Genomic DNA, 27439 nt, shown 5'->3' with positions numbered 1-27439 from the left:
TACATTTTTTAGTCACTTGTGTTTTCTAGACATATAATCTAGTCATCTACAAATAATGATGCTGTGCTCTCTTCATTTCCGGTGTTAATCCCTCTAATTCCTTGTCATAGCTTACTGCAATTTCCTAATATAACACTTTCCTAAAGTAATATCAAAGGCAGAGAGGTGGCACAGTGGAAAGAATGCTCGGCCTGGAATCAGCAAGACTTAACTTACTGAGTTCAAATCACACACTAACAGCATGACCCTGAGCAAGTCATTTAACCCTGTTTGCCTCAGTTCCTTATCTGTAAAATGATCTGGAGAAGGAAATGGCAAATCACTCCAGCCTCTCTGCCAAGAAAACCCTAAATGGGGTCACAAAGAGTCAGACAGGACTGAACGACAACAATAACAATAAAGTAACATCAAACAGACGTAGTGAAAGCGGCACCACTTTAGTGAGATGGCTTTTAATTCTTTTCCACTGCCTATAATATAGGCACTTAGTTTCAGATTGATGCCTTTTACCGTACTGGAAAATAAAAATCCTCTGCATGTACTTTTCTTAATATTTTTGTAATAAATTGATAATAGGTTTTCTCAATAGTCTAATGAGGTAATCACATGACTTTTCAATTTTTCTTAGTGGCATGATGTTAATCATTTTCCTAATGCTGAAATCTCCTTACATCGCTGTTATTAATACAATCTGAATGCAGCGAATGATGATTTTTAGTTAACTCAGTTAATATTTTGCTTATTATTTTTGTGCTTATTACATTCATTTACTGAAATTGAAATTAGTGAAACCAGCTTGTAGTTTTCTTTATCACTATTCTCTTTTCCAGAAGAACAGAATATTTTGAACAATATATAAATATGGATTTTGAGCAGAAATTTAAATTGTTTTCATCATAATGCCATTCTCTAAGCTATCCCAAATTCAAAATCAGTGAAGTCTGAATGAATATATCTTTTTTATACTGGAAAAAGAAGCTAGTGAGCATAGAAACTTTGAGCTCTTAAGTATGGGCAGTTAGGTAACATAGTGGATAGAGCACTAAGCTTGGAATCAGAAAGACTCATCTTTGTGAGTTCAAATCCAGCCTCAGACACTTCCTAGCTATGTGACCCTGGGCAAGTAATTTAACCTTATTTACCTCAGTTTCCTCATCTGTAAAATGAGCTGGAGAAGGAAATGGCAAACCACTCCAGTATCTTTGACAAGAAAACCCCAAATGGGGTCATGCAGAGTCAGAAACGATTGAAACCAACTCAACAAACCAGTGTCAACTGAAGACAAAATACACACTAATTTGTAGATGTCTCAACTTCACTAACAAGATCACATGTTAAACAGGGCTTATTTTTTCTCCTCCAAAAGAGTCACATCCATATTTTTTACTCCCATATCAAACTGCTCTGGAATGTCTCCTGGTTCAAATATCTGGAATTATAATGTGAGTCAAAGAGGAAATATGTTTCAGAGTGTAAAATTTCAGAGCAGATTAATAAAATTCAGAGTAGATTAATATTTTCCAAAGAAGCTACCTAGCAAGGTAGATAAAACAGCAATCTGGAGTTAGTAAGCCTGGGCTTAAATCCTGCCACAGATACTTATTAGCCACATCACTCTAGTATCGGAGGGGTTGGGTTCAAATTCCGACTCATATTACTTGTGTGGCCTTGGTAAAGTTATTTTGAATCTCTGGGTCTCAGTTTCTTCATTTGTAAAATGAGTGAGGTTGACTAGATAGCCTTGGACATCCTTTCCAGTTTTAAATCAATGATCCTTAGTTCAGGCCTTTATCACATCTCACTCAAATTATTCAATGGCCTACCTGACTGGTCTCCCCACACCTCAGTTCATTCTTCCCACTGTTACGAAAGTGATTTTTCTTAAGCACCAATCTGAACATGTCACTCACTCCCCTACTCAAGCAACTTCAGTGACTCCCTATTGCTTTGAGGTTAAGACATGTCAGTTTGATTTTTAAAGCCCATGGCTATGCCTATCTTTCCAGCCTCACTGGACAGTACTCCTCCTCCCCCACACTCTGCCTTCCAACCAGACTGGCCTTGTCTCTTTTCTGCACACACAGCACTCCATCTCCAGGCTCTGTGACTTTGCCCTATCTATGCCTCCATGCCTGGAATATACTCCCTACTCACCTCTTCTTCAATATGATACACCATCTCCCAGTTCCAAGCATTTTCACTCGCTGTCCCCCATGCCTGGAAATCTCTCTCCTCACTCTCTCGTGGAAGCCTGGGCTTCCTTCTAGTCTCAGCTAAAAGTTGGCCTTCTTTCTAATCATCTTTAATGCTAGTGCCTCTGTTCCATTGATTATCTTCAATTCATCCTTCTTGTTTTTGCTCAGTTTCTCTGACTACTTGGGACCCCATTTGAGGTTTTCTTGGCAAAGACACTTCAGTGGTTTGCTGTTTCCTTCTCCATCTCATTTTACAGATGAAGAAACTGAGGCAAATGGGGTTAAACAACTTGCCCAGGGTCACACAGCTAGTAAGTGTCTGAAGCCAAATTTGAACTCATGAAAACAAGTCTTTCCAATTTCCAGCCCAGTACATTATCCACTGTATCACCTAGCTACTCAGCACAAATCCCCTAAAACCTTGATAAATACTTGTCCAACTGATCTTAAGATCTTAAGTTACATAATTTCTCTCAGGTTCTATTCCTCTATTATACATAAAACAGGGATGATAAGTGTTGTAACACTAATCTCCCAGGATTGTGAGGACTAGATGAGATATGTGTAAAATGTTTTTGCAAATCCTGAAAGTACTCTATGAATGCCAATTATTATCGATTTCCCTCTTACATAAAGCAAGATATACCTGTACTGATTAACTGTCCTAGCATTCCTCTAAGTCAAGAAAGGGTGGGAAGGGATATTACTATCCCCATTCTGCAGGAAACATCAAATGTGATCTAGGAGCGAGGGCCTGAAACTGACAACTGTATTCATTATTTATATTAATTGTATCAATTAACATATAGTAATTATATGTGCTGTTTTAATAATCAATAGATATTACTAATATGAAAAACTAATTTTAACCTTAATAATAAGACATTAATTTAGAGAATATCAATAATATTAGGTTAGAAGCTACCTGACTGATGAGCATCCTTAGAGAAAGGAGACGTCCATTAACAGCAGCATCATGCATGGGAGACCAATCAGACACAAAATCTGCGTAAAGATGGAGGAAATATTTAATGACATCATAGGCCATATTTGAGTTTGATAGTGCCTAGAGATCTAAGGGCACATCATAATCCCCCAGTAAAGCCCTTTTGGTTAAAAGCCCCAGGATAAATATGAAGTACACTCTTAATAAATAACTAACTTTCTTGCCTCAATACGTTTCCCTTCTATCTGGTGGAAACACTGAATAGCTTTGGAGTCAGAGGTCCTGGGTTCAAATTTCAGAGGTGTCCCTGAGTCATCCCTATGTCCTAAGGTAATCCTTTGACCTCTCTGGGCCTCAATTTTCTCTGCAGAATGAAGGGGTTTGGATTAGATAGCCTTTGAAGAGCTTTGATTTCAAAATCCAAGATCCTTAGATGTTTGTGACACTCATCTCTCCCTCTCTGTCTCTCTGTCTCTCGGTCTTTCTCTCTCCCTTTCCCTACGTACACAAACATATACATATACATACATATACATATACATACATCTACTTGCCTCTATACATATACATATACACATACATAAATATGCTATATGCTATAAATAGGTAAATATAGATATATATAGATAGGTATAAATATATATTTAGATAGAAATACATACACAATATAATACATGTATACATTAGTGAAGCATATGTATATATGTATGAAGTATGTCATGGATACATATATATGTGACATTTGTGATTTCACATGTGTGTCTTAGATACATACAGACATACATACTTGTATAGAGGCATGTATTCACACACATACTTGGAAACTGGGTCTCTCTATTTCACCCAGTCTAGAAATGCAGTGGTCACTCAGGGGTCCAATCTCACTGCTGATCAAAGTTTCCACCTGCTCCCTTTCTGACCCTTGCCTGTTTTCCTCTATTCTTAGGCAGACTGGAGACCCTTCTGCTCCTAGGGCTCACCACTGGGGGCTTTACAAACCTACCAGCTATGAACTTTACCAGCGTACCAGCTAAAGATCAAAGGGTTGCTAATGATCAAAGTGGGGATGGGGTGGGGGTGGGCAGTAAGAGGTAATGGGTTTAGAAAGATTAGTTTGGCATTGTTCACGCTTTCCTCCCACTCCCTAATCTGATTAGTTAAGCAAGAGCTGCAGGTCCTGATTAAGATCATTAGTACAAGAAATGGCGTTTGAAGAGTCCGATTTCCTGGCATAGATTGTAAACCTAATTCAGTACCAGCAAACAGTTTTTATATTAATAGTGCTGATGACTGGCTTAATTACATAAAGTGCTTGGAGTTAAACCTCCACAGAATGAAACTGGCCCTCTGGGGATTCTCTTCACCCTGCAAGTCGGCTGTGAACACTCGCTCAGTCTGACCATATGTGCCTGGACCAGATGCAGTGATAGGCCCGAGCAATTCTAAAAAACACGTTGCAATCCTTGCTGCTTGAATGAAGGCTTATCCTAGAACCACTTGATAAGAGGCAGAAAATGTGGATGTGAAACGTGACTCCTTTCCTGGGGAGGAAAAATTAAGGCCCGTTCAATAGGTGGTTTTTATCATCAGATTCACTACTTAAGCTAAACCTTAGGGCTCAGAGGAGGCTGTGACTTGCCAAAGGTGTTAGAATTCGTGTCACAAACAGGATTGGAACCCGAGTCTTTCTGATTCTAGTTACCACTGTATCTTCTTTACAGCACTGGCTTTGAAAATGGGAAGGGAAAGAAATAAGCATTTATACAGCATCTACAATGTCCCAAGCACTGAACTAAATGCTTTTTACAAATCTTATCTCATTTTGACCCCCGCGACAACTCTGTGAAGTGAGCGCTACAATTATCATGCCCATTTTACAGATGAACCTGAGGCCAACAAAGGTTAAGTGACTTGCCCAGGGTCACACAGCTAGTAAGCATCCAAGGCCCCACTTGAACTCAATTCTTCCTGACTCCTGACAGGATGAGATGCCTATTCAAATGTGAATATATTGGTGTACGTGTACACACACACATACACATGTACATATTGTTCAGTTGTGTCCAACTATTCATGAGCCCTGTGGACCATACAGTCCATGGGGTTTTCTTAGCAAAGATACTAGAGTGGTTTGCTATTTCCTTCTCTAGCTCATTTTGCAGATGAGGAAATTGAGGCAAGCAGAGTTAAGTGACCTGCCCAAGGTCACACAGCTAGTACGTGTCTGAGGCCACATCTGAACTCAGGGTTACACTGGGGTAGAGGCCTCTGAACATGGAGGAGGGAAAACATTGAGAAGCTTTATTTAATCATTCAGGAGGATGTTGGTGAGGTGCCAGGGAAACAATAGTGGGAACAGATAATTTAAAGAAGTGTTCCTCCAAAGTTGGAGGAAGCACTGGAGATTTTTTAAAATACATTTCTGAACAGAGCCTTGGCGTGCAGCCAAACCTCTAAGGATTAACTTCCTCCCCACCCCAAGCCTTTCTGTGCCCAAGTCAACTGCTGCTAACAAACAGCTGCATCATTTCCCAAGTTCTTCTTAAATAAAACTAATCAAATACAAAAGACAAAACAGAGAGCTAAACGATTTCAGTCCTGAATTGCAACTATGTTCAATTCTCTTACTTGAGGTCTGTGAGCTTATTAAAAAAAAATACTTTAATAACTGCATTTCAATATATTTGGCTTCTTTTTTAATACTAAGAATTCTATTGTATGCATTTTAAAACGCTACTTTTAGAGCACTTGGAAGGTAGGTTCTGATGTTGTCTCCATTTTACAGAAGAGGAAACTGAGACAAGCTGAGTAAGTGACTTACCCAGACTGCCAAAAGAACCATCACACAAAAACAGCTTAAGGACCCTTGATTTACAGGCCATCTGTGATTTGACCATGCCATCTCCACCTGCCCAGTACCCACTCCCTTCTTACTCTGCCCCTTCTCTGGAATCTCCCATATCTGGTGTCTTCTATGCCTAGAACCTTCAGGGCAGACATTTCCAGCTTAGATGACAAACATTTCCCTGCCTATGACACCAGAGCTGGTAAACCAATAAGTCAGAGGGCTTATTCCTCCGTATAAAACATCTGAGCTTCCATTGTGATATAGAAAAGCCTGACCTACGTCCCAGGGAGAGTTTGATGTAACAGCGCATCAGGCGTTGGGGGAAGCCTCTTGCAAATCCATCCCCATATCCTGCCTTGTTAGATAATCTGGTCTTCAGAACACTGTGCCTGGGGCTCTGGCAATATCCCTCATTATAACCCTTTTCTGCCCTCCCTAGTCCCATTCTGGACATGCCATTCATATTACATGGAATTCCCTCTCCCTCCTATATTTGATTGAGATTTAGATTTGGGAAATCACTGTATACTTTTCCAGAGGGAACACAAGACTACTAGGGATTTCCTGATCCTGAATTAGAATGCAACATTTCAAGGACAGAGATAAATTGTGCCTACAGAAACAAGACCTCACTGTCAATACACGAAAACTCTTAAATCATAACTGCATGTGACTAAGTTCTTAATTGTCTTTCCAAGTCTTTGTATTGCTTATTAACAATCTACTGGGACACTGAATAAAATTCCATAACAAGTCATCCCACCATGCTGTGAATTTTATTAGACTTCAATCCAAAGTGATTCATATTTGGTGGGATCGAGGGCCACCCTCTTTCAGAATAACTCAAAAAACTGATAAGTAGATAATTCTCTCATCCCCAATGCCATTGTTATGCCATAATACTCTATTGTTTCATCCAGAAAAGAACTGCTTGCTTAAGCAGAATTATTTTTAATAGTGTAATAATGGTAATAGCTAACATTTATATAACGCTTTAGGGTTTGCAAAGCACTTTACAAATATTATGTCATAACAACCCTGGGAAGTAGGTGTTATTGCCCCCATTTTACAGATGAGGAAACTGAGGCAGGAGAGGTTAAATGACTTGCCCAGGACAACCTAGCTAATCTAAATCTGTATTTGAAGTCTAATCTTCCTGACTCCAGGCCCAGGGCTTTATCCACTTCATCACCTAACTTCCCTAGGTATATTAAAAGGGTGTCTCTTGTCATTATGCTGATCCTCACTGTCATGGTTGGTCATTCATTAATACTGTGATAATAGGTCCATCAATAAAGAAACAGCAATAGCAATAGAAACAGACCCAATAGCAGACACTAAATAAATGCACATTAATTGTTTAATCTTCTGACTCCAAACCCAGTGCTCCCTCAGTCATACCATACCGCCTCCAAATAGATTCTGCCTCCCCAACCTACCCCTCAAAAAAAGGGTTCAAGAATCAATTTAACTGAAAACTTGGGGGAACAGCTTAACGGAGAACTGCTGAACAAATTATGGTACATAAGTGTAAAGGGAAACTATAGTGCTGTAAGAAATGATAATTAAAAGGATGTTCTCAGAGAAACCTGGGAAGATTTGTATGAATGAACTGATACAGATGCAGCCAAACAATGTATGTAATAACAACACTGTCACACGACAAAAAGACTTAAGAATTCTGATCATTTCAATGGCCAGCCATGTCTTCAAAGGATCAAACGATGAAAGATTCTACCCATCTCTTGACAGAGAAGTGACAGTTACAAGATGCAAGATTAGCCATTTTTTTAATCTGACTATGCTTATCTATAAGAGGATTGCTTTTATCTTTTTTTTTTTTACATCAGTAGGAGGGATGGGAGGGAGATAAAATAACTGTCCATTGAAAATAGACAAAATTGACAATTCTACCTAAATTAATTTACAATTCCAAGCCATACCAATCAAACTACCAAAAACTATTTTATAGAGCCAGAAAAAAATAATAACAAAATTCATCTGGAAGAGCAAAAGGTCAAGAATATCAAGGGAATAAATGAAAAGAAAAGTAAGGGAAGATGGTAGCCACACCAGATCTAAAACTGTATTATAAAGCAGCAATCATCAAAACTGCTTGGTACTGGCTAAGAAATAGAATGTTGGATCAGTGGAATAGATTAGGAACATGAGACCCAGTAGTCAATGACTATAGTAATCTACGGTTTGATAAACCCAAACACTCCAGCTTCTGGGATAAGAACTCACTATCTGACAAAAACTGCTGGGACAACTGGAAAATAGTAGGGCATAGACCAACATCTTACACCGTATACCAAGATAAGGTCAAAATGGGTACGTGATTTAGACATAAAGGTGTTAGGGGAGCAAGGAATAGTTTACCTGTCAGATCTGTGGAGAACAGAAGAATTTATGACCAAACAAGAGACAGAGGACATTATGATATGCAAAACAGATAATTTTGATTGCATTAAATTAAAAAGTTTTTACACAAACAAAGCCAATGCAACCAAGATTAGAAGGGAAGCAGAAAGCTGGGAAATAATTTTTGCAGCCAGGGTCTCTGATAAAGGCTTAATTTCTAAAATATGTAGAATACTGAGTCAAATTTATAAGAATACAAATCATTCCCCAATTGATAAATGGTTAAAGGATATAAACAGGCAGTTCAGATGAAGAAATTAAATCTATCTATAGTTATATGAAAAAAATGTTCTAAATCACTATTGATTGGAGAAATGCAAAGTAAAACCCCTCTAAGGTAACATATCACACTTATCAGATTGACTAATATGACAAAAAAAGAAAAATGATAAACATCGGAGAAGCTGTAAGAAAACTGAAACACTAATGCATTGTTGGTGGAGTTGTGAACTAATCTGGAACTAATCTGAACATTCTGGAGAACAATTTGGAACTATGCCCAAAGGGCTATAAAACTCTGCATACCCTTTGATCCAGCAATACCAGTACTAGGTCTGTGTATTCCAAAGAGATCATAAAAAAGGGAAAAGGACCCACATGTACAAAAATATTTATAGTGGCTCTTTTTGTGGTGGCCAAGAATTGGAAATTGAGGGGATGCCCATCAAATGGGGAATGGCTGAACAAGTTGTGGTATATGAATGTAATGCAATGCTATTATTCTATAAGAAATGATGAGTAGGCAGATTTCAGAAAAACCTGGAAAGACTTAAATGAACTGATGCTGAGTGAAGTGAGCAGAACCAGGAGAACATTAAAGAACATTGTGCAATGACCAACTTTGATAGACTTAGCTTTTCTCAAGAATACAATGATCTAAGACAATTCCAAGGGACTCATGATGGAAAATGCTGTCCATATCCAGGGAAAGAACTATGGAGTTTGAATGAAGATCGAAGCATGCTATTTTCTCTCTTTTTTGTTTTTGTTTTTGTTTTTTCTCTCCTGTGGTTTTTCCCTTTCATTCTGATTCTTTCACAACATGAATAATGTGGAAATATGTTTAATATAATTGTACATGTATAGCCTATAACAGATTGCATGCCGTCTTGGGGAGGGCAGAGAGGAGGGAGAAAAAATTTAGAACTCAAAATCTTGTAAAAGTGAATGTTGAAAACCTGGAAAGACTTGCACGGTCTGATGCTGAGTGAAGAGAGCAGAACCAGGAGAACGATGTACACAGTAATAGCTACATCATGTGATGACCAACCCTTCTCAGCAATACAAGGATCTAAGATATCTCCAAAGGCCTTATGATGGAAAATGCTATCCACATCCAAAGAATGGAGTTTGAATGCAGATCGAAGCATACTATTTGCTATTTTTTTTTCTGTTGTGTTTTATTTTGTCTTTCTGGTGGTTCCTCCTATTGGTTCTAATTCTTACATCACTAATGTAACAATATGTTTAATAGGAATGTATATGTATAGCCTACATCAGATTGCGTGCTGTTTTGAGGAGGGAGGTGGGGAGGGACGGGGAGAAAAATTTAAAATTCAAAAGCTTATGGAAGTGATTGTTGATAAAATAAATTAATTAATAAAAAAAAGAAGCTGACAACTATCTTTACATGTAATTGGAAAAAATAAAATACTGTTAAGTGGAAAAAGATTTTAAAAAGTAGACAAAATCTGAGGAAAAAAATAGTTCAAAATTCATCACCTTCAGTCAGTTGTCTTTCATCTCTACCTCACTGATAACTCCTTCACTCAGTATCCTATCAACACATATATTCAAATTAAACTAATATTTCATAAATATGCCATTCTAAAACATCATTTTATATATCTGCTTGCTGATCTCCCCAAGTAGGCTAAGTTTCATCAAAGCAGGCTCTCTCTCTCTCTCTCTCTCTCTCTCTCTCTCTCTCTCTCTCTCTCTCTCTTATTTCTTATCTATGCCCATAATATTTTGTTCTGGGTATTATAAAGGCATCTAAACTTTGACTAAATTTTAAATAAAAGATTAATTACAACAAAGTTTTCTTTACCCTTCTGGGAAGGTGGTTTCTAAAAGGTGTCATTCTCTCGTGATGAATTTGTCAAATGCTATGATCTATCTATATGAAGTAGTAACAGTGAGCATGGCACTCCAAACACGAACTACAGAATTATTACAGAGTCACGTTGAGCGGTTCAGGGTTTAGTTTTACTGAAACGACATTTTTTTTCTCTTTTTAAAAATCCTTTACTACAATAGATGGCTTCCTGAGTAAGGAAGGTGAAAGATACACTCAGTGATGGAGGTGATATTAACATATCTACAAAATACATATTTTACACATGATATCATATGCATATGTAATTTTTAAATAATTTGAATAATTTTAGAGGCTCATAGTATTTAAAACTGGAATAAATTTTATAAGTAATTCAGTCTGAACCCTTCATTTTACAGAAAGGGAAAATGGAGGCACAGAGAGAAGTAAACTGCCTAATACCACAAAAGTAATAAGCAGGAAAGCCAGGCTTCAAAATAAGGCTTTCTGACTCCAAACTCTGTGCTCTTACAGAGCCCCTTTTAATCAAGTCAACTAAATAAAAATTATTAAACGCCTACCATATCTGAAAGAAAGAGCTTACATTCTGTTGGTGGGTGGGGGCAGGAGGAATACCCCTCTTAAAAAAATAAAAGGCAATTTGAAAAGGAAAAGAATACTAACAAACAGAGGACTTATCAAAGTATTTAAAAAGCTAAGGCCTTGAAAAAAGCACTGATTTTTCCATCACACATTTGCAACATTTTACAGCCCAACAAATTTGTGTATGGCAGAACAGGGCAGCAGTAAGCCAGCCAGTATCAAAATTTTCAGCTGAAAAGAGAAACACTGTTCTAATCACCCACCACCTAATTGAGCAATTAGCTTGATTAAACTCACCTTTCATTTCCATGTCTCTTAAATCGGAGCTTTTTAATCTCTACGACTCGCTGAATAGGATGCGTTTTTGATATTTTAGGCAACTGAACTAAGAAACTTCCATTATTTCAGAAAGGATTTCAATTGTGTCTGTGGATACATTTGAAAGAAAAATGGGCTGGTTGGTACATGTTTTGAAAGGACCTCCCCAAGAAAAGAGTAGATTGGTCATTTATTCCAGACCACTCCAACCCTTCCAAAAAAGGAACTAAGTATCTGACATAAGACAATTACAGCCCACAGAACAATTACCAACTAACAAAGTTAACTCCCTAAGAATAAACACTGGGGGGACTTTAAAGCATTTTCTCAGCACTCTTTCTCCCCCACCTCCCCCATCAGACTCACAGGGACTCACAGGCTTATGCCTGGGGCTCATCTTGGGACCCTCCCTGCTGCAGAAACTCCATTTGCACACCTCCCACAGAGTGGATAGAACTTACCCTGTGTCTCAAATCCTGCAGTCCCTGTGTACCCCCTGCCATCCCATGATCACTCTCCTTCCCAATGGCTATGCCATCTCATCTCTGAGTCCATGTTCTACCCCCTCTTCTGGGGGGTTGACCCTAAAGGTTAATATATCTCTTTTACCAGGCCAGGATATGGTCCATAGAGATCCAATATTGTCTCATAGAAGATGGGCACCAAACCCTCCTTTGTCATGACATCCCATTTCCCATCTCACTACTTCTTCCATGGGATGCTGTGAGATCCTGTCTTCCCCTATGGTGGGCTGAGATCCTCCCTTTCAGTTCCCCAGATTAAATCCCTCACTTTTTCTGCCTCTCCCATTCTTGCCTAGAGACTCTTAAGGCACATTATCCCTTTTTGTAGCCACGGACTTGGCTATAAGCAGTACTAATTCTGCCCAGATAGGTGAGGAGGAATGGGCATGGGAACCTATTTCTATCTAATGTTACTTCAACTGACAATTTGTAATTCTGATTGTGAGTCACAACGTAAAACAGGACCATGACCTAAAAAGACATCAATACAAGAGAAGTTTTAACTTTGTAAGACAGAAATGAAAGAAAGAATAAATAATAGTACATGCAATGAATCAGGGAATAATTTTTCATTTTTTTCCTTTGAAAAGATATTGAACTTGAAAAATGCCAGCCAATACAAGTTTTTTCCATTTACATAGAAGAGATAAAGAAAGTTGTACATGAAAAGATAAATCTGTATTACATTTAATTTTTTAAGGATGTGATGCATACCACATTTTAGTTTTAAAGCTGTTCCAATTATCTTTTGTTCTGTGTGAACCCCCACATATTCAATTTTGTGCACTCTTTTTAAGGCTTCTTTGGCACTCTTTTTAAAAAAATATAATTTTCATTACCCCCTTCCCCCAATTCTCTCCCTCCATCAATTTTTAAAAACCTATTCTTAAAACTAATGAGCACAGTCAACCAAAACAAATCCATCTATTTGCCATATCCCAAATGTGTATGTCATTCTTCACCTCTATTCCATCACATCTTTTATCAAGAGATGAGAAACATATTTCATTATTGGTCCTCTGCAGTTTTGACTCAACACTGCATTAACCAGAATTCTTAAGTCTTTCAAAGTTGTCTTCCTTTATGATGCAGTCATTGCATAAATTTTTCTCCTGCTTTTGCTCACTTCATTCTGTATCTAATGCATCAAACACCCAGGTTTCTAAATCTGTCCCTTTCCTACTTTCTTACTGAACGATAAAATTATATTACATTCATACATCATAATTTATTTGACAATTTCCTAAATGGAGAGGTTAAAGGTCATGAAAAGATAATTCTCAAAATTAGAAAAGCATGCTATTAACAAAAATATTTTAGAAATACTCCAAATAATTAACAATAAGTGCTCCCAACATTATTTTTACCAAATAGGGAGTCTTTTCGTGAATATGTTGGGATCTTTAGGTCTATCAAAAAACTATTTTACTATTATGTTCATTTTCTTCTGTTTCCTAAGCTCTTAATCTGTCCCACAGATCACTTTCTATTTTTTTAACTAACAGTTTTGATAATTACTGATCTATAGTATACTTTGAGATCGACAGTGCTTATCCTCATTCCATCCCTCTCTCTTTTTTATTTTTACCATTGAAAATTTTGATCTTTTGCTCCTGCAGATGAATTGTGTTTTCTTTTTTTTTTTTTTATGGTTCTGTAAAATAACTCTTTAGTGGGGCTGACTGTGATGGTACAGAATAAGTAAATTAATTTAGGTGATATCACCAGTTTTATTGTTGTACTGGCAGGGCCAAATTGTCAATTCAGATATTTAGGATTGTCTTTATTTCTGTAAAAAGTATTTTGTAGTTGAATTCATATAATTCCTCTCCATGTAATGGTAAGTGGACATAATAAATTTTATACTTATTTCAAATGAAATTTCTTGTAGAGTTTTGCTGGTAAATATGCAAAAGGCTAATGATATTCACGAGTTTATTTTATATCTTGCTACTCTGCCAAATTGTTGTTTTATTGTTTTTATTATTGGTTTATTTAATTATTGTATTATTTTTTAATTAATTTTAGATGAATTTCTAATGCTCCCTAAGGAGACTACCACATCATTTACAATAATAATAATAGTTATTATTATTGTTATTATTTCCTCTGCCTGTTTTTATTCCTTAAATTTCCTTTTCTTGATTTCTTGATATGGCTAGCATTTCTAGAACTATATCAAATAGTAGTAATGGTAATAGACATCTTGCTTTACCCAATTCTATTGGAAAGGATTCTAGTAATTTGCCATTGCATATAATGCTAACTCTTGGTTTTAGATTAATATTATTTATCCTATTAAGAAAAGTTCCTTTTTATTATGCTTCTAGAATGTTTTTTTTAACAGAAATAGATGTTCTATTTATCAAGTCTTTTCTACATCTATTAATGTAATCATATGGTTTTTATTATTGTGTTATTAATATGGTATATTATATTCATAGCTTTCCTGATATCGAAAAAAACCTACATTCCTGGTTTAAATGAACCTGATTATAATGTTTAATTACTTTTATATGTCGTTCTATCCACACTGCTAATACGTTATTCAGTATTTTTACATAGATATTCATTAAGGATACTGGGCTATCATTTTCTTTCTCTGCTTTGTCTCTCCATGCTATGTATCAAGACCATATTTGTATCATAAAAAAAGTTTGGAAGGAATCCTTCTTTTTCTGTTTTTACACATAGTTTATGTAACATTAGAATTAATATTTTTCTTTGAATATTTGATAGAATTGACTTATAAATCCATCTTGTAGTTATATTTTCTCTGCTTTGGAAATTCATTTATGCCTTATTCAATTTTTTTTCCTGAGAGTCTATGTAAATTTGCTGTTTCTTATTCTGTTCATTTGCAAATTTTGTTTTTGTATATATTTGTCCATTTCATTTAGATTTATCAATGTTGATAAGAAGCATCAAGCAAAATAGTTTCTAACAATTTATTTTAATATTTCATATTGTAAATACATTGTGAATTCTCCTTTTTCATTTTTATATTGATCATTTGGTTTTCCTCTCACTTTTTTCAAGAATCAGATTAGCCAAGTTTATCCATTTTATTAGTTATTTCCCCCAACCACTTCTAGTTTTTTAATCAAGTCTTTATCAATTTTTATCAATTTATCACTTTTTTTCTTTAATTTTATTAATCTCATCTTTGATTTTTAAAATTTATATTTTTGTGTGGGAGGTTTTTTATTTGTTATTTCTGTAGCTGTATGTCCAATGCACCGATCTGTTCTTTTCTCTTTTTTGATTAAAATGTTTAAAGATATTAATTTTCCCCTTAAGACTGATTTGGCTGCATTTCAAAACTTATGGGATGTTGTCTCATTGTCATCCTCTTTGATGAAATGATCTATTGTTTCTGTAATTTGTTCCTTGAACCACCAATTCTTTAGAATTAAATTATTTAGCCTATGTTCAAGTTCAAATCCTTTCTCCAAAGACCCTTGATTGATTAGAATTGTTATGATAAAGTTAGTAAATGATATCTTTATTATTTCTGCTTTTTAAAAATTTATTTATGGTAAATTTTCATAAAAGCAGCATGTATGTATGAGTATATGTATAGTCCTTTCCATTCCCATTCAGTCATCAGAATTCTATATAACTTCTCTAAAGCTCTGTTTAGGTCCTTAACTTCCTTCTTGCTTATTTATTTATTTTTGCTAGATTCACCTAGGTCTAAAAAGGGTACACTGAGGAGCTGCTAGGTGATGCAGTGGATAGAGCAGTAGGCCTGTAGTCAAGAAGACCTGAGTTCAAATGTGATTTCAGATATTTATTAGCTGTGTGACCCTGGGTAATTCACTTAACTTCTGTTTGCCTCAGTTTTCTCATCTGCAAAATGAGAATAATAATAGCATCTACCTCTCAGGATTATTGTAAGGCTCAAATGAGATAATAATTATAAAGTGTTTTCCATAGTGTTTGGCACATAGTATTATATAATGTTAGCTATTGAGATCCCTACCAGTTTTGCTGTCTCTTTCTCCTTTTAACTCAATCTTTATTATTAACTGTTCCTTTAAGCTCCTTTATATTCTATGACATTTGGTATATATATATATATATATATATGTATATGGATATACTGATGTATATGTATATATACATATGTGTGTATGTATAATACAGATAATTATGTGTATATAAACAAATACACACACACATACATATAGTTGATATTTCTTCAGTATCTACACCTTAAAGTGTAATGTAATTTTCCTATCTATTTTAACGATGTCTATTTTTTAATGTTATTTTGTCAAAGATCATGATTGCTATTTCTTTTTTGACTTCAACTGAAGCATAATCAACTCTGCTCTTGCTCTTCATATCAACACTGTGTCTTTACAATTCATGTGTTTCTTGTAAACATGATCTTGTTGCATTCATACTGTTATCTTTTTTCCATTTTACAGGTGGGCTCATATTCAGTACTATGACTGCTAATTGTGTACTTCCCTTCATTATTTTTTCCCTGCCCCCACATTATAAAGAAGAAGGTAGAAGATCAGCACTACTGATTTATTTCCACCAAACTGCTTCTCCTGTCTAACCTTAGCCAGACTTCAATTGCAAGTTCCTGTTCTTTTTTCTTCCTTCCTTCCTTCCTTCCTTCCTTCCTTCCTTCCTTCCTTCCTTCCTTCCTTCCTTCCTTCCTTCCTTCTTTATCTCTCCTCTCCTTTCTCTTTTTTCTCTTTCTTTCTTTCTCTACCTCTCTCCTCTTTCCTCTTTTTTCTTTCTCCTCTCTCTCTTCTCTTTTTTCTCTTTCCTCTACTTTTTCCTCTATCTCCTCTTTCTTCTCCTCTTTCTTTTTTCTTTCTTCCTCTCTCCTCTTTTTCTTTATTTCTTTCTCTTCTTCTCCATCTCTCCTCTTTTCTCTGACATTTTTCTTCCTTCCTTTCTTTTTCTTTCTTTGCCTTTCTTTCTCTATCTTTCCCTCTCTTTCTTTCCATTGTCTTCTCTTTATGATCCATCCTCCAAAATTCACATTTGTTTTTTGTGTAATTATTCCCTTCTCATTTCTTCCCTCCCTCTTAAACCCCTCTGTCCGTTTTTCCTGCCCTTGCCTGTTACCCTGTTAAGTTTAATATACGACTGCACCAAACTTGTTGCATGTTTGCATATACATGTATATGTACAGGTATGTATATGTACTTTATTTTTATGTGTTTGCATACGTGGTTGAACATAGATTCCTTTGTTTGGTTCAGATGAGATTTATTTGGTGCCATTCTTCCTTACCCCTTCTCTCCATTTTTTTAATGGTTCCCCAACCTTCTTCCTCATTTGCTTCCCCAGTGTATTCATTTGTCCCAAGAAATAAAATTTCAGAAGAGAAAGGAAAAAAAAAACTTCTTTGGCATAGAAAACTAACAAACATATGATGTTGCCAGGAAGGAGAAGATATTCTGAACAGAAGAGAGAAAAGAGACAAAAGAAAGAAAGAAAAAGGTAATAAAAACATTTTTAAAAAGAAAAATAAATCATTAATAATAAGAAAACCCCCAAACAAGAAGGAACAGGATGGGCAAATGGAAATGAAAAAAGTGAAAGAGAAGAAAGGTTTTGGGAAAAGTTACATCAAATTAACTTAAGCAAGACTAATCATGGAGACAAAACGTTGACTTAAAAGAAGAAAGGAATAAAAACAACCAAAATATTGGAGAAACAAACTGAGGACAATACAAATCTAATTCTCTTAACTTTATGTACAAATGGACTAAATGAGCCAACAAAATAAAAGAGAAGGGTAGAAAGGATAAACAAACAAAATTCTACAATCTGTTGTTTTTAAGAAGGACATCTAAAAAGCATACACACAGAGCACTGGCCCTGGAGTCAGGGGGGACCTGAGTTCAAATTCTGAACTTACTAGCTGTGTGACCCTGGGCAAGTCATTTAACCCCAATTGCCTCGCTCCCTCCAAAAAAACAACAACAACAAAAAGCATATACACACAGAATCAAAATGAGAGGCTGGAACAAAATTTACCATGTATCAGATGAATCCAAAAAGCAGGAGTTGCAATCATGCTAGCAGACAAAACAAAGATAAAAATTCATAGTATCAATGGAGACAAACAAGGAAATTATATTATACTTACAGGAAAAATAGATAATGAACCAATATGAATATTATACATATGCACCAAATGGCATAGCATTATACATAATGGAAAAGTTAACTGAATTACAAAAACACCTACTAACACTAAAATAGAAGGAGACTACTCTTATTTGCTCAGAGCTGGACAAATCTAGCAAAGGTAAATAAAAGGGAAAAAAATGGAACTACACTGTGATAATTTAGACTAAAAAATTATGACAACATCTGAATGAGAATATTAAAGATATACATATTTCCCAACAACACATAGTACATTTATAAAAAAAAAAAGATCATGTGCTAGGGCACAGAAATATTATAGATGTAAAAAAGATATACTAAATATACATCCTTAATGACCTCAATGTAATAAAAAACAGTAATCAGTATAGAAAGCCCAAGTAAAAGACATAGACCTAAATAGAAACCTAATAATGAAAGTCTGAACAATGAGGTCAAAGAACAAATCATAGAAATAATTAATAACTATTTGAAGAGCAATAATAATGATGAGACAACATACCAAAATTTCTGGGTTACAGCTAAAGCACTCCTCAGAGGAAAAATTATATCCCTAAAAACATAAGTTAACAAAATAGAAAAAGTGAGGATTAATTAAGTGAATATGTAAATTTAAAAATTAAAAACCAACAAATAATTAAATCCAAAATAAGCATGAAAGAGGAAATCTTCACAATGAGAGGAGAAATAGATATATTAGAAACCTGCACTGATAAAACTAAGAGATATTTTGTTTTGTTTTGTTTTGTTTTAAAAGACTAACAATGTTGATAAATGTTTAGGTGAGCTGATTAAAAAGAAGAGGAAAATCAAATGAACAAAATTAAAATGAACCCAGAACAAATAAAAAGAATTATCAGAACCTACTATAAACTTATGTGCCAGTAATACTGAGAATTCAAAAGAAACAGAAAATTACCTACAAAAATATAAAATACCCAAATTAACAGAATACCAAATGGAGAACTTAAATAATCCAATTTCGTAAAAGGTAATTGAACTGGCCATAAGGAAATGACTAAACAGGGAGGGGAGGAGGGGGAATCCAGGTAGATTTACAGGACTCTATCAGACTTTTAAAGAATAACAATACCAATTTCTCTCCTTGCTTCTTACTCTCTCTTTGACTTTTTTCTCTCTCTTTCTCTCTTTTCCTCTTTCTTTCTTTCTTTCTTTCTTTCTTTCTTTCTTTCTTTCTTTCTTTCTTTCTTTCTTTCTTTCTTTCTTTCTTTCTTTCTTTTTCTTTCTTTCTTTCTCTTACCAATTATTCACAAAAATCTACCAAACTGCTTTTATGAGGCAAATACAGTCTTAATTCCTAAAGCAGGGAAAGATAAAAGAAGAGAAAACCATACACCAACACAATTAAACATTAGTGTTTGTTTAATATGATATAAAGTAAATACTTAAAGGGGCAGCTAGGTAGTGCAGACAGCGCCCAGGCCAGAAGTCAGGAAGAATCACCTTCCTGAATTCATACTTACTAACTGTGTGACACTGGGCAAGTCACTTAACCCTGTTTGCTTCAGTTTCCTCATCTGTAAAATGAACTGGAGAAGGAAATGGCAAGCCACTCCAATATCTTTGCCAAGAAAACCACAGTCAGACACAACTGAAACAAGTGAACAACAATAACAACAACATTGCACACAGATTTAAAAAAATTGAAGATCAGTAGAACAGGCTAAACAGGGCAAAATCAGAAATAATTGAACTTAGTAACCCAGCACACAATGAACCCAGAAACAAAGTCCCTAGGAAAGAACTCCCTATTTGAAAAGAATTCTGGGAAAACTAGAAAGCAGCCTGGCAAAAATTATGTCAAGTATTTTTCACCATATGCGCCATAACAACTTCAAAATGTAAAAGCAAAGTGATTACTAAAAATCATGTCATCAAAACAGAAGAAAACCAGATCAGATACCTTTATCAAATATTGATGATAAGGTTACCCAGATACATGTGCGTGCGTGTGTGTGTGTGTATGTGTGTGTGTATATATACATATATATATATACACACACATCTATACACATATGCATACACACATACATATATACACAAATATATATGTACACATACACATATATACATATATGTATATATACAACTAGCCGAAATATTTGTGACCAAAATTAATTACCAAAGAGAAGTATATGAACAAGTAGTCCTCAAAAGAAGAACTGAGGGGCAGCTAGGTGGCGCAGTGGAGAGAGCACCAGCCCTGAAGTCAGGAGTATTAGTTCAAATCCGCCCTCAGACCAAACACTTGACACTTACTAGCTGTGTGACCCTGGGCAAGTCACTTAACCCTAATTGCCTAAAAAAAAAAAAAACAAACAAAAACAAAAAGAACTGAAAACATTTTACAGTCATGAAAAAACACTCCAAATCACTAATAATCAGAGAAATGATTAGCCAAAAGCTTAGAGACAAAGTAGATACCTACAGATTTGGGGTTGGATGAACAAACTGCAGTACATGAACGTAAATGAAATACCATGAAGAAGCAATGAATATGATAGATTCAGAGAAGCATGGGAAGGCATGAACTTAAATAAGCAAGAAAACACGTCACACAATGACACCATCAATACAGTATCAATCACAACAACAAAATAATCAAACCCCAGTTCTCTGAAATTATGAGGACCATGCTTGGCCCCAAAGAAGGGAGAGGAAGAGGCCCCACCTGCATTTCTTTGTGGAGCTAGGGGACGCTGAGTGTGGAATATCGGCTATATTGTCAGAATTTTGCAATACAGTTCCCTGAGGGCAGAGGCGGGCTTTTGTATCTCCAGTGCCTAGCACGATGCCTGACCCATGTTATCGTTCAGTCATTTCAGTTGTGTTCCACTCTTTGTGACCCCATTCGGAGTTTTCCTGGCAAAGATACGGGAGTGGTTCGCCATGTCCTTCTCCAGTTCATTTTATAGATGAGGAAACTGAGGCAAACAGGGTAATGAGTGATTTGCCCAGGGTCACACAGTTAATAAGTGTCTGAGGCCACATTTGAACTCAGGAAGATGATTCTTCCTGATTCCAAGCCAGGCACTTAATATTGTCCCACCTAGCTGCCCTGCTTGATACATAGAAGGTGCTTAAAAATGTTTGCTGATTGGTTATTCTGCCAGAAGTGTTTTTCTCCTCTTTATATTCTGTATTGTAGAGGATAGCTCTCTGAGGGGGTGAGAGAGGAGAAATACTTTAGGAAAGCAGAAATGACTGAAAGGATATCAATACATTATTTTTAAAGTTCCTTGATGACCATGTAACACATGGTATCAAATACCTTTCTCAAAATACTGGAGAATTTGTTAACAAAGTGAAATATAAAAACAATGCATTCGTCTCCTACGGAGTGGGGGGTGGGGAAGGGGATAAACAGTCTCCTTGTTCTTGGAAATGGAGAGATTTGTTTCAACGGTGTGTGTTGATGGAAGGATTCCAATGGAAAAATTCCATTGGAATCATACTGAAAATGGACCTAGTCCAATTAGCAAAGGTGAAGTTTTGGGGGCTGGGGGTGGATGAAGGGTAAAGAGAGGAGAGGGAAAAGCTAAATCATAGCTTTAGCCCATGAAGAAACCTAAGGGTCACTGGGGCCAACCCAGATTGGAAAGCTGACCCCCCGAAAGGTTATTTGCCAAATTATAACACAGGCAGTAGGCAGAAAAACTGGAAGTTGAATCTGGTCCTCTGACTTCAAAACCAGTGACTTTTTTTTTTCCCCACATTAGGTAACTACCACCCTTATCCAACAGGCAAGCTAATCCTTCCCTTGGGTTAAGAAGATCATTTTCCTCAGAATGAAACCAGAATACCATTTTTTTTCTGTGATATCTTTTCTTTCTTCACTACCTGCTTTATAGTCCAAAAAGGATGGACTTTATTTGTAGATGGAGTAAGTCTCTGTCTATGTGTTATAAATGATGCTCGAATTTTATTTCACTTACATCACTCACACACACGCACACACACACACACACACACACATACATAACACACCCAGCCAGGTGTCACAGCATCTTAAATCTCTTATTCAGACTATGTCAGACTAACTTCATCTACATGGAAGGCAGTGTAGTTAGTAAGTGGAAAAATCCTGGAGTAGGAGTTCATTCACTTGGTTATTTGTTGTTCAGTCCTGTCTGACTCCTCATGACCACATTTGGGGTTTTCTTGGCAAGGATGCTAGAGTGGTTTGCCATTTCTTTCTCCAGCTCATTTTATAGATGAGCAAACTGAGGCAAACAAGGTGAAGTGACTTGCCCAGGATCACACAGCTAGTATATGTCTGAGGCCAGATTTGAACTCATGAAACTGATTCCAGGCACAGTGCTCTATCCACTGTACCACCTAGCTGCCCCACTTATCTGGTTATACTGTCAACTAACTGTATGACTTTTACTTTCCTTAGTTTTCTAATCTGGAAGGGTTTGAATTAAATCTCAGTATCAATGACTTGGAGCTGGAGAAGACTTTACAAGCCACCTAATCCAACCTCTTAATTAACAAAAAGGTAGAGTGCCAGGCCTGGATTCAGGAAGATCTATCTTCCTGAGTTCAAATCCAGCCTCAGATACTTACTAGCTGTGTGACCCTGGGCAAGTCATTTAACCCTTCTTGCCTCAGTCCCTCATCTGTAAAATGAGCTGGAGAAGGAAATGCAAAGCAATCCAGTATCTTTGCCAAGAAAACCCCACATGGGATCACGAAGAGCTGGACAGGACTGAAAGATGGTTGAACAAAGTCATCAAATCCAACAAGCTTTTCTCAGTTTTCATGATCTTCCCCTGTGGGCATTTGGGAAGCGCCAGTCCTTTGGCTGTGTGTATTAGAGGACATGGGGCCTCCTTTGGAGATCCGCTCTACTCTTGTGGCTTCAGCTAACCTCTCTCCATTGAGGACCCAATCTAAAGCTGCAGGTCGATACAACTGCCTGAACTCCAGCCCCACCTGTCCAAACTGTCAATCAATCCACATGCATTTATTAAGTGCCTAATTAGGTGTTAGACACTGTACTAAGCTCTGGGAATACAAAGACCAAAATAAAGTACACTCTATCAGGAAAGACAACATAAATAATTCTATATGGGGCAGCTAGGTGGGTCAGTGGATAGAGCGCTAGCCCTGACTCAGGAAGACCTGAGTTCAAATGCGACCTCAGACGCGTATTAGCTGTGTAACCCTAGCCAAGTCACTTAATCCCGATTGCCTCCTCCCACAAAATAAATAAATAAATAAATCTATATAAAATAAACGTAAGGCAAGATTTTGAGAGAGGGATGCCAGCAGCTAAGGAAATTGAGAAAGGCTTCACGTAGAAGGTGTTAAGGTCAGGTTTGAAGCAAACAAGGCAGAGATGTGGTAGAAATGCATTCCAGGCAGAGGAAGGGTAGATAGAGGGCAAATAGAGAGGCAGGCGAGAAGGCTAGCTGGGCTGAGCCATAGAGTAAGGGAAGGGAAGTAAAATAATCAAATTAGAAAGGTAGATTGAGGCTGACAAAAGTAGGTTGACTGTCTATGGATTTCCATTTGACTATCAAGCTTAATATGTCCCCAGATTAACTCATTATCTCCCTCTCTGCATCCCTCTCCCCAGACTTGCTCCCCTTTAAAACATCTCTGCCTCTGTCAGTGGCACCCCTGCTTTTCCAGGTTTGACATAGGCAGGCTTGCAATCTTAGATTCATATTCTGTTCATTCCTCCCCTTCAATCTCCACGTACACATACCACATCTTGGGCATTTTTCTTTTGAAATATCTCTGTCTGCCCCTGATTCTTCCTAGTCCCACTGTCACCATCCATTACTTTATGCGTGGCTGCTTAGAAGGGGTTTTTTACTGTCTCAGTCCACTCTGCCTGAACCCAAGAGCATTGTTTCTGATCCTTGTATCCCATGTCTAGCATAGTATATTGAGGGACTCAGAGCAGTACAGTGGCTTCAGTCGGAGAACCTGGGTTCAAATCCTCCCTTTGATGTCTAAGGCAGGTCAAACCCTCCCTGGGACTCCATTTCCTTTTTTGTAAGATGAGGGAATTGGACTAGATGGCCTCTGAATCTCTTTCCAGCTTTGTATCTATGACCCTATTCATGTTTTTGTTAGTTTGTTTTAATTTCTGGCCAGATCTGTGATTTTATCACTATAAGGAGCTGGAGTGAGATGCTGCTTCCTTTGCAATACTGGTCAGCACCTTCTCTGAAATGTACAGCCTCAGTTAACACCTGGAGCGCTACGAGAGTGACCGATCTAACCATGGTCACACAGTATGTTTCAGAGGCAGAAAATGAAGCCCGGTCTTCTCGGCTCCAGGGTCAGTTTTCTTTCTACTACACCACATCGTCTTTCACCTTGAACACAGTATTAGGTGGATTGGTGAACTGTGAACAGCCTCCTTATGGCTTCCATGATTCCTGGCTCTCCACCATCCACTTCATTCTTTAGACTTTCCTTAGTCTGATTTTCTTGCAATGTCATGATCTGCGTATCTTACATATGTCATATGTGTGTGTCTTTCATCATGATTACTCTCCTTCTCAAAAACCTTCACCACCCTCCCTACTTCCTCCCTACCTCATCTTGTCCAAATCTTTTCATCTGACTTTCAAGGCCTTTTGATACCTGGCCCTACCCTAACCGTCTAAACTTCTTTCCCACTCCTCAAAAACACCATCCACTGTAGCCAGTGGATTTCCTAACTATCCTAGAAATATTCAATGATCATATTCCTGTCTTTTCATTCCTTCATTCACACCTAGAATGCCCTTGTCTCTTTTATCTTTTCCTTTTCAAATCCTATCATTCATATCCCATACATATCCCATCATTCAGGACACAGATTAGGTTCTATCTTGGATCTCTCCCAGTCTCTTCCTACAGCCCTCAACAATATCCCTTGAACAACCACGATGCTGTATGACACGATGTGGGACTTTTTAACATGACCTTTTAAAAAACTGTTCTGCTGTTGTTTCCAGAGCATTGGTCCTCTCTCCTCACATGTGCTTTCCTCTCCTTGAGGGCAGAGACCACCTCTGTATCCATCACCTGCCTAGAGCAGAGGATGGGTGCGGGGGCTCACCGTCTGTAGGGCTGTCCTGTCTCTTAGCGTCTGTCCTCCCGAGCATGGACCTATAAACCAAAACTGCCCCTTCTGTGTACTGCCCCAAGGCAAATTCAGACTGCCAACACAGAGTGCTGAACGAAACAATCTCTTTGATGCACTGTCTTGTTTTTTACAGAGTCATCAGGCAGCAGCTAATGAGCCAATCTCTGCCTGCCTGCCCAGGGGGGCTGTGGCAGTGGGGGCCCTGGCTCTGAGGGCCACCCACACAAAAGGCACAGGTGTCCAGCCCGTGAGACACTTCCCCCCTCACAGTCCCCCCCACACACATACATACATACATATGTGTGTGATACACACACAAACATATATATACACATACATACATAGAGATGTACATATTTACAAACATACATGTGTGTATGTGTTTATGTGTTTATGTGTGTGTTTCAATATGTATGTATCTATGTGTGTGTCTTTCTATTTTTGTGTGTATGTCTCTGTGTGTCTATATATATATATATATATACACACATTGTATTTATATATATGTGTGTGTCTTTCTCTGCATGTGTGTATCTATATATGTGTGTATGTCTATATGTGTGTGTGCGTCTATCTCTCTGTATATATACACACTGTATATGTATTTCTCTATATGTGTGTATGTGTATATATATGTATATATATATACACACAGAGTTTATATGTGTCTTTATGTGTGTGTGTCTATATATACATACGTGTATGTGTCTATATGTACAGTGTTTATATGTGTGTCTATATATACAGTGTTTATCTGTATGTGTATATGTGTGTATCTTTCTCTACATGTGTGTCTCTCTGTGTGTGTATATAGTCTCTCTCCCTAGAGACACCCATAAATTCACATATGAGCATATTCATATATATGTCTATAGAGAGATACATACACATATGTATATGTTTATGTCTATATATGTGTTTCTCTGTAGATATACATGCATGTATATGCTTTACTTACATATGCATATATACAAACGTATATGTATGTATATGTGCATGTGTATGGGGGAGTACTAGGTGGCACAGTAGATAGAGTTCCAGCCCTGGAGTCAGGAAGACTCATCTTCCTTAGTACAAATCTGGCCTAAGGTATTCACTGGCTACACGACTCTGTTCAAGTCCCTTAACCCTGTTTGCCTCAGTTTCTTCATCTGTGAAATGAGCTGGAGAAGGAAAGGACAAACCATTCCAGTATTTTTGCCAAGAAAACCCCAGAAGAGGTCACAAAGAGTCAGACATGACTGGAAAATAACTGAAGAACAAGATATGCATGCGTGTATGCATACACACATATACACACATATATACACACATGCATATGTACATATAGAGACACGCATATACACAAACACATGTACATGCATGTTTATAGATTTATCTCCAGAGGTACATACACTTGTATTTATGTATGTATCTATATATGGGACTGTAGAAAGACAGAGAGACAGAGACAGAGACAGAGAGAGGCAGAGACTTAGAGAGACAGAGAGCCTGGACATGAAATTGCATAGATAAAGGTAACTCCTAGATGAGAAAGATCCCTTTACCAGTGCAGGTCAGCTACACATCTCTGTACAGTTAAAAAACAAAAGTCACTGATTTAGAGACCATGAATTTATTGGAAGAGCTATTAATTTTTTTCTTTTTCTCTTTAAGTAACAGTTGGTCTCCATCTAAAGTCATTTGAGCAACAAGTGTTTCACTTGAGAACCTGCTGCGTACAGGTCCCTAATGGGTACTAAGTGTTTAAGATCTTTATTGGAGAAAATGGTTTGATTGAAAACGTTCTCCAATCTCAGGCAGACGCTGTCTTACGGACTTCGAAGTCTGTGCACTTTTACCACCAAAGCTAGAGGCTTCAAAGAAGCCTGTTTCTGGTGTAAACAATCTGAAAATGCAAGCTGATGTATGTAAGCCTATGTATGTATGTACACATATGTGTACAGAAACCAGCTAGGAGTCTAGTGTGTGTGTGTGTGTATGTATGTATGCATGTATGTATGTATATGTACACACATACACACATACACATATATTCTATAGATAGACAGGTAGATAGATAGATAGATAGATGGATGGATAGATAGATAGATAGATAGATAGATAGATAGATAGATAGATAGATAGATAGATAGTTAGATATGAAAACCAGACTCCTAGCTGGTTTCCATGATTCCTGCCTCTCTATGATCCAGTTCACACACATGTATGCATATGTGTGCACATCCATGTGTATGTTGTGTGTGCACACATGTGTGTTGTGTGCACATATACACATTTAT

General features: G+C 37.0%; 1 protein-coding gene across 3 annotated transcripts in view; it reads right to left on the bottom strand.

Moving 5' to 3' along the window:
- The window catches only part of ASB11 (ankyrin repeat and SOCS box containing 11), a 115786-nt gene that overhangs the window by 25696 nt on the left and 62651 nt on the right, over positions 1–27439 (bottom strand). For 2 of the 3 annotated variants that reach the window (XM_078146098.1, XM_021007502.2), the window contains one exon: positions 3121–3200. In XM_078146098.1, the coding sequence (XP_078002224.1) occupies positions 3121–3200 (80 nt within the window). Of the gene's footprint in view, positions 1–3120; positions 3201–17908; positions 17950–18545; positions 18597–27439 lie in introns of all 3 variants that reach the window. The other variant, XM_021007503.1, reaches the window with a different exon arrangement.

The sequence above is a fragment of the Phascolarctos cinereus genome, unplaced genomic scaffold, assembly GCF_003287225.1.
Source record: "Phascolarctos cinereus isolate Bilbo 61053 unplaced genomic scaffold, phaCin_HiC Scaffold_726;HRSCAF=1367, whole genome shotgun sequence".
Taxonomy (NCBI): Eukaryota; Metazoa; Chordata; class Mammalia; order Diprotodontia; family Phascolarctidae; genus Phascolarctos; species Phascolarctos cinereus.
This window is presented reverse-complemented; position numbering and strand designations above follow the sequence as displayed.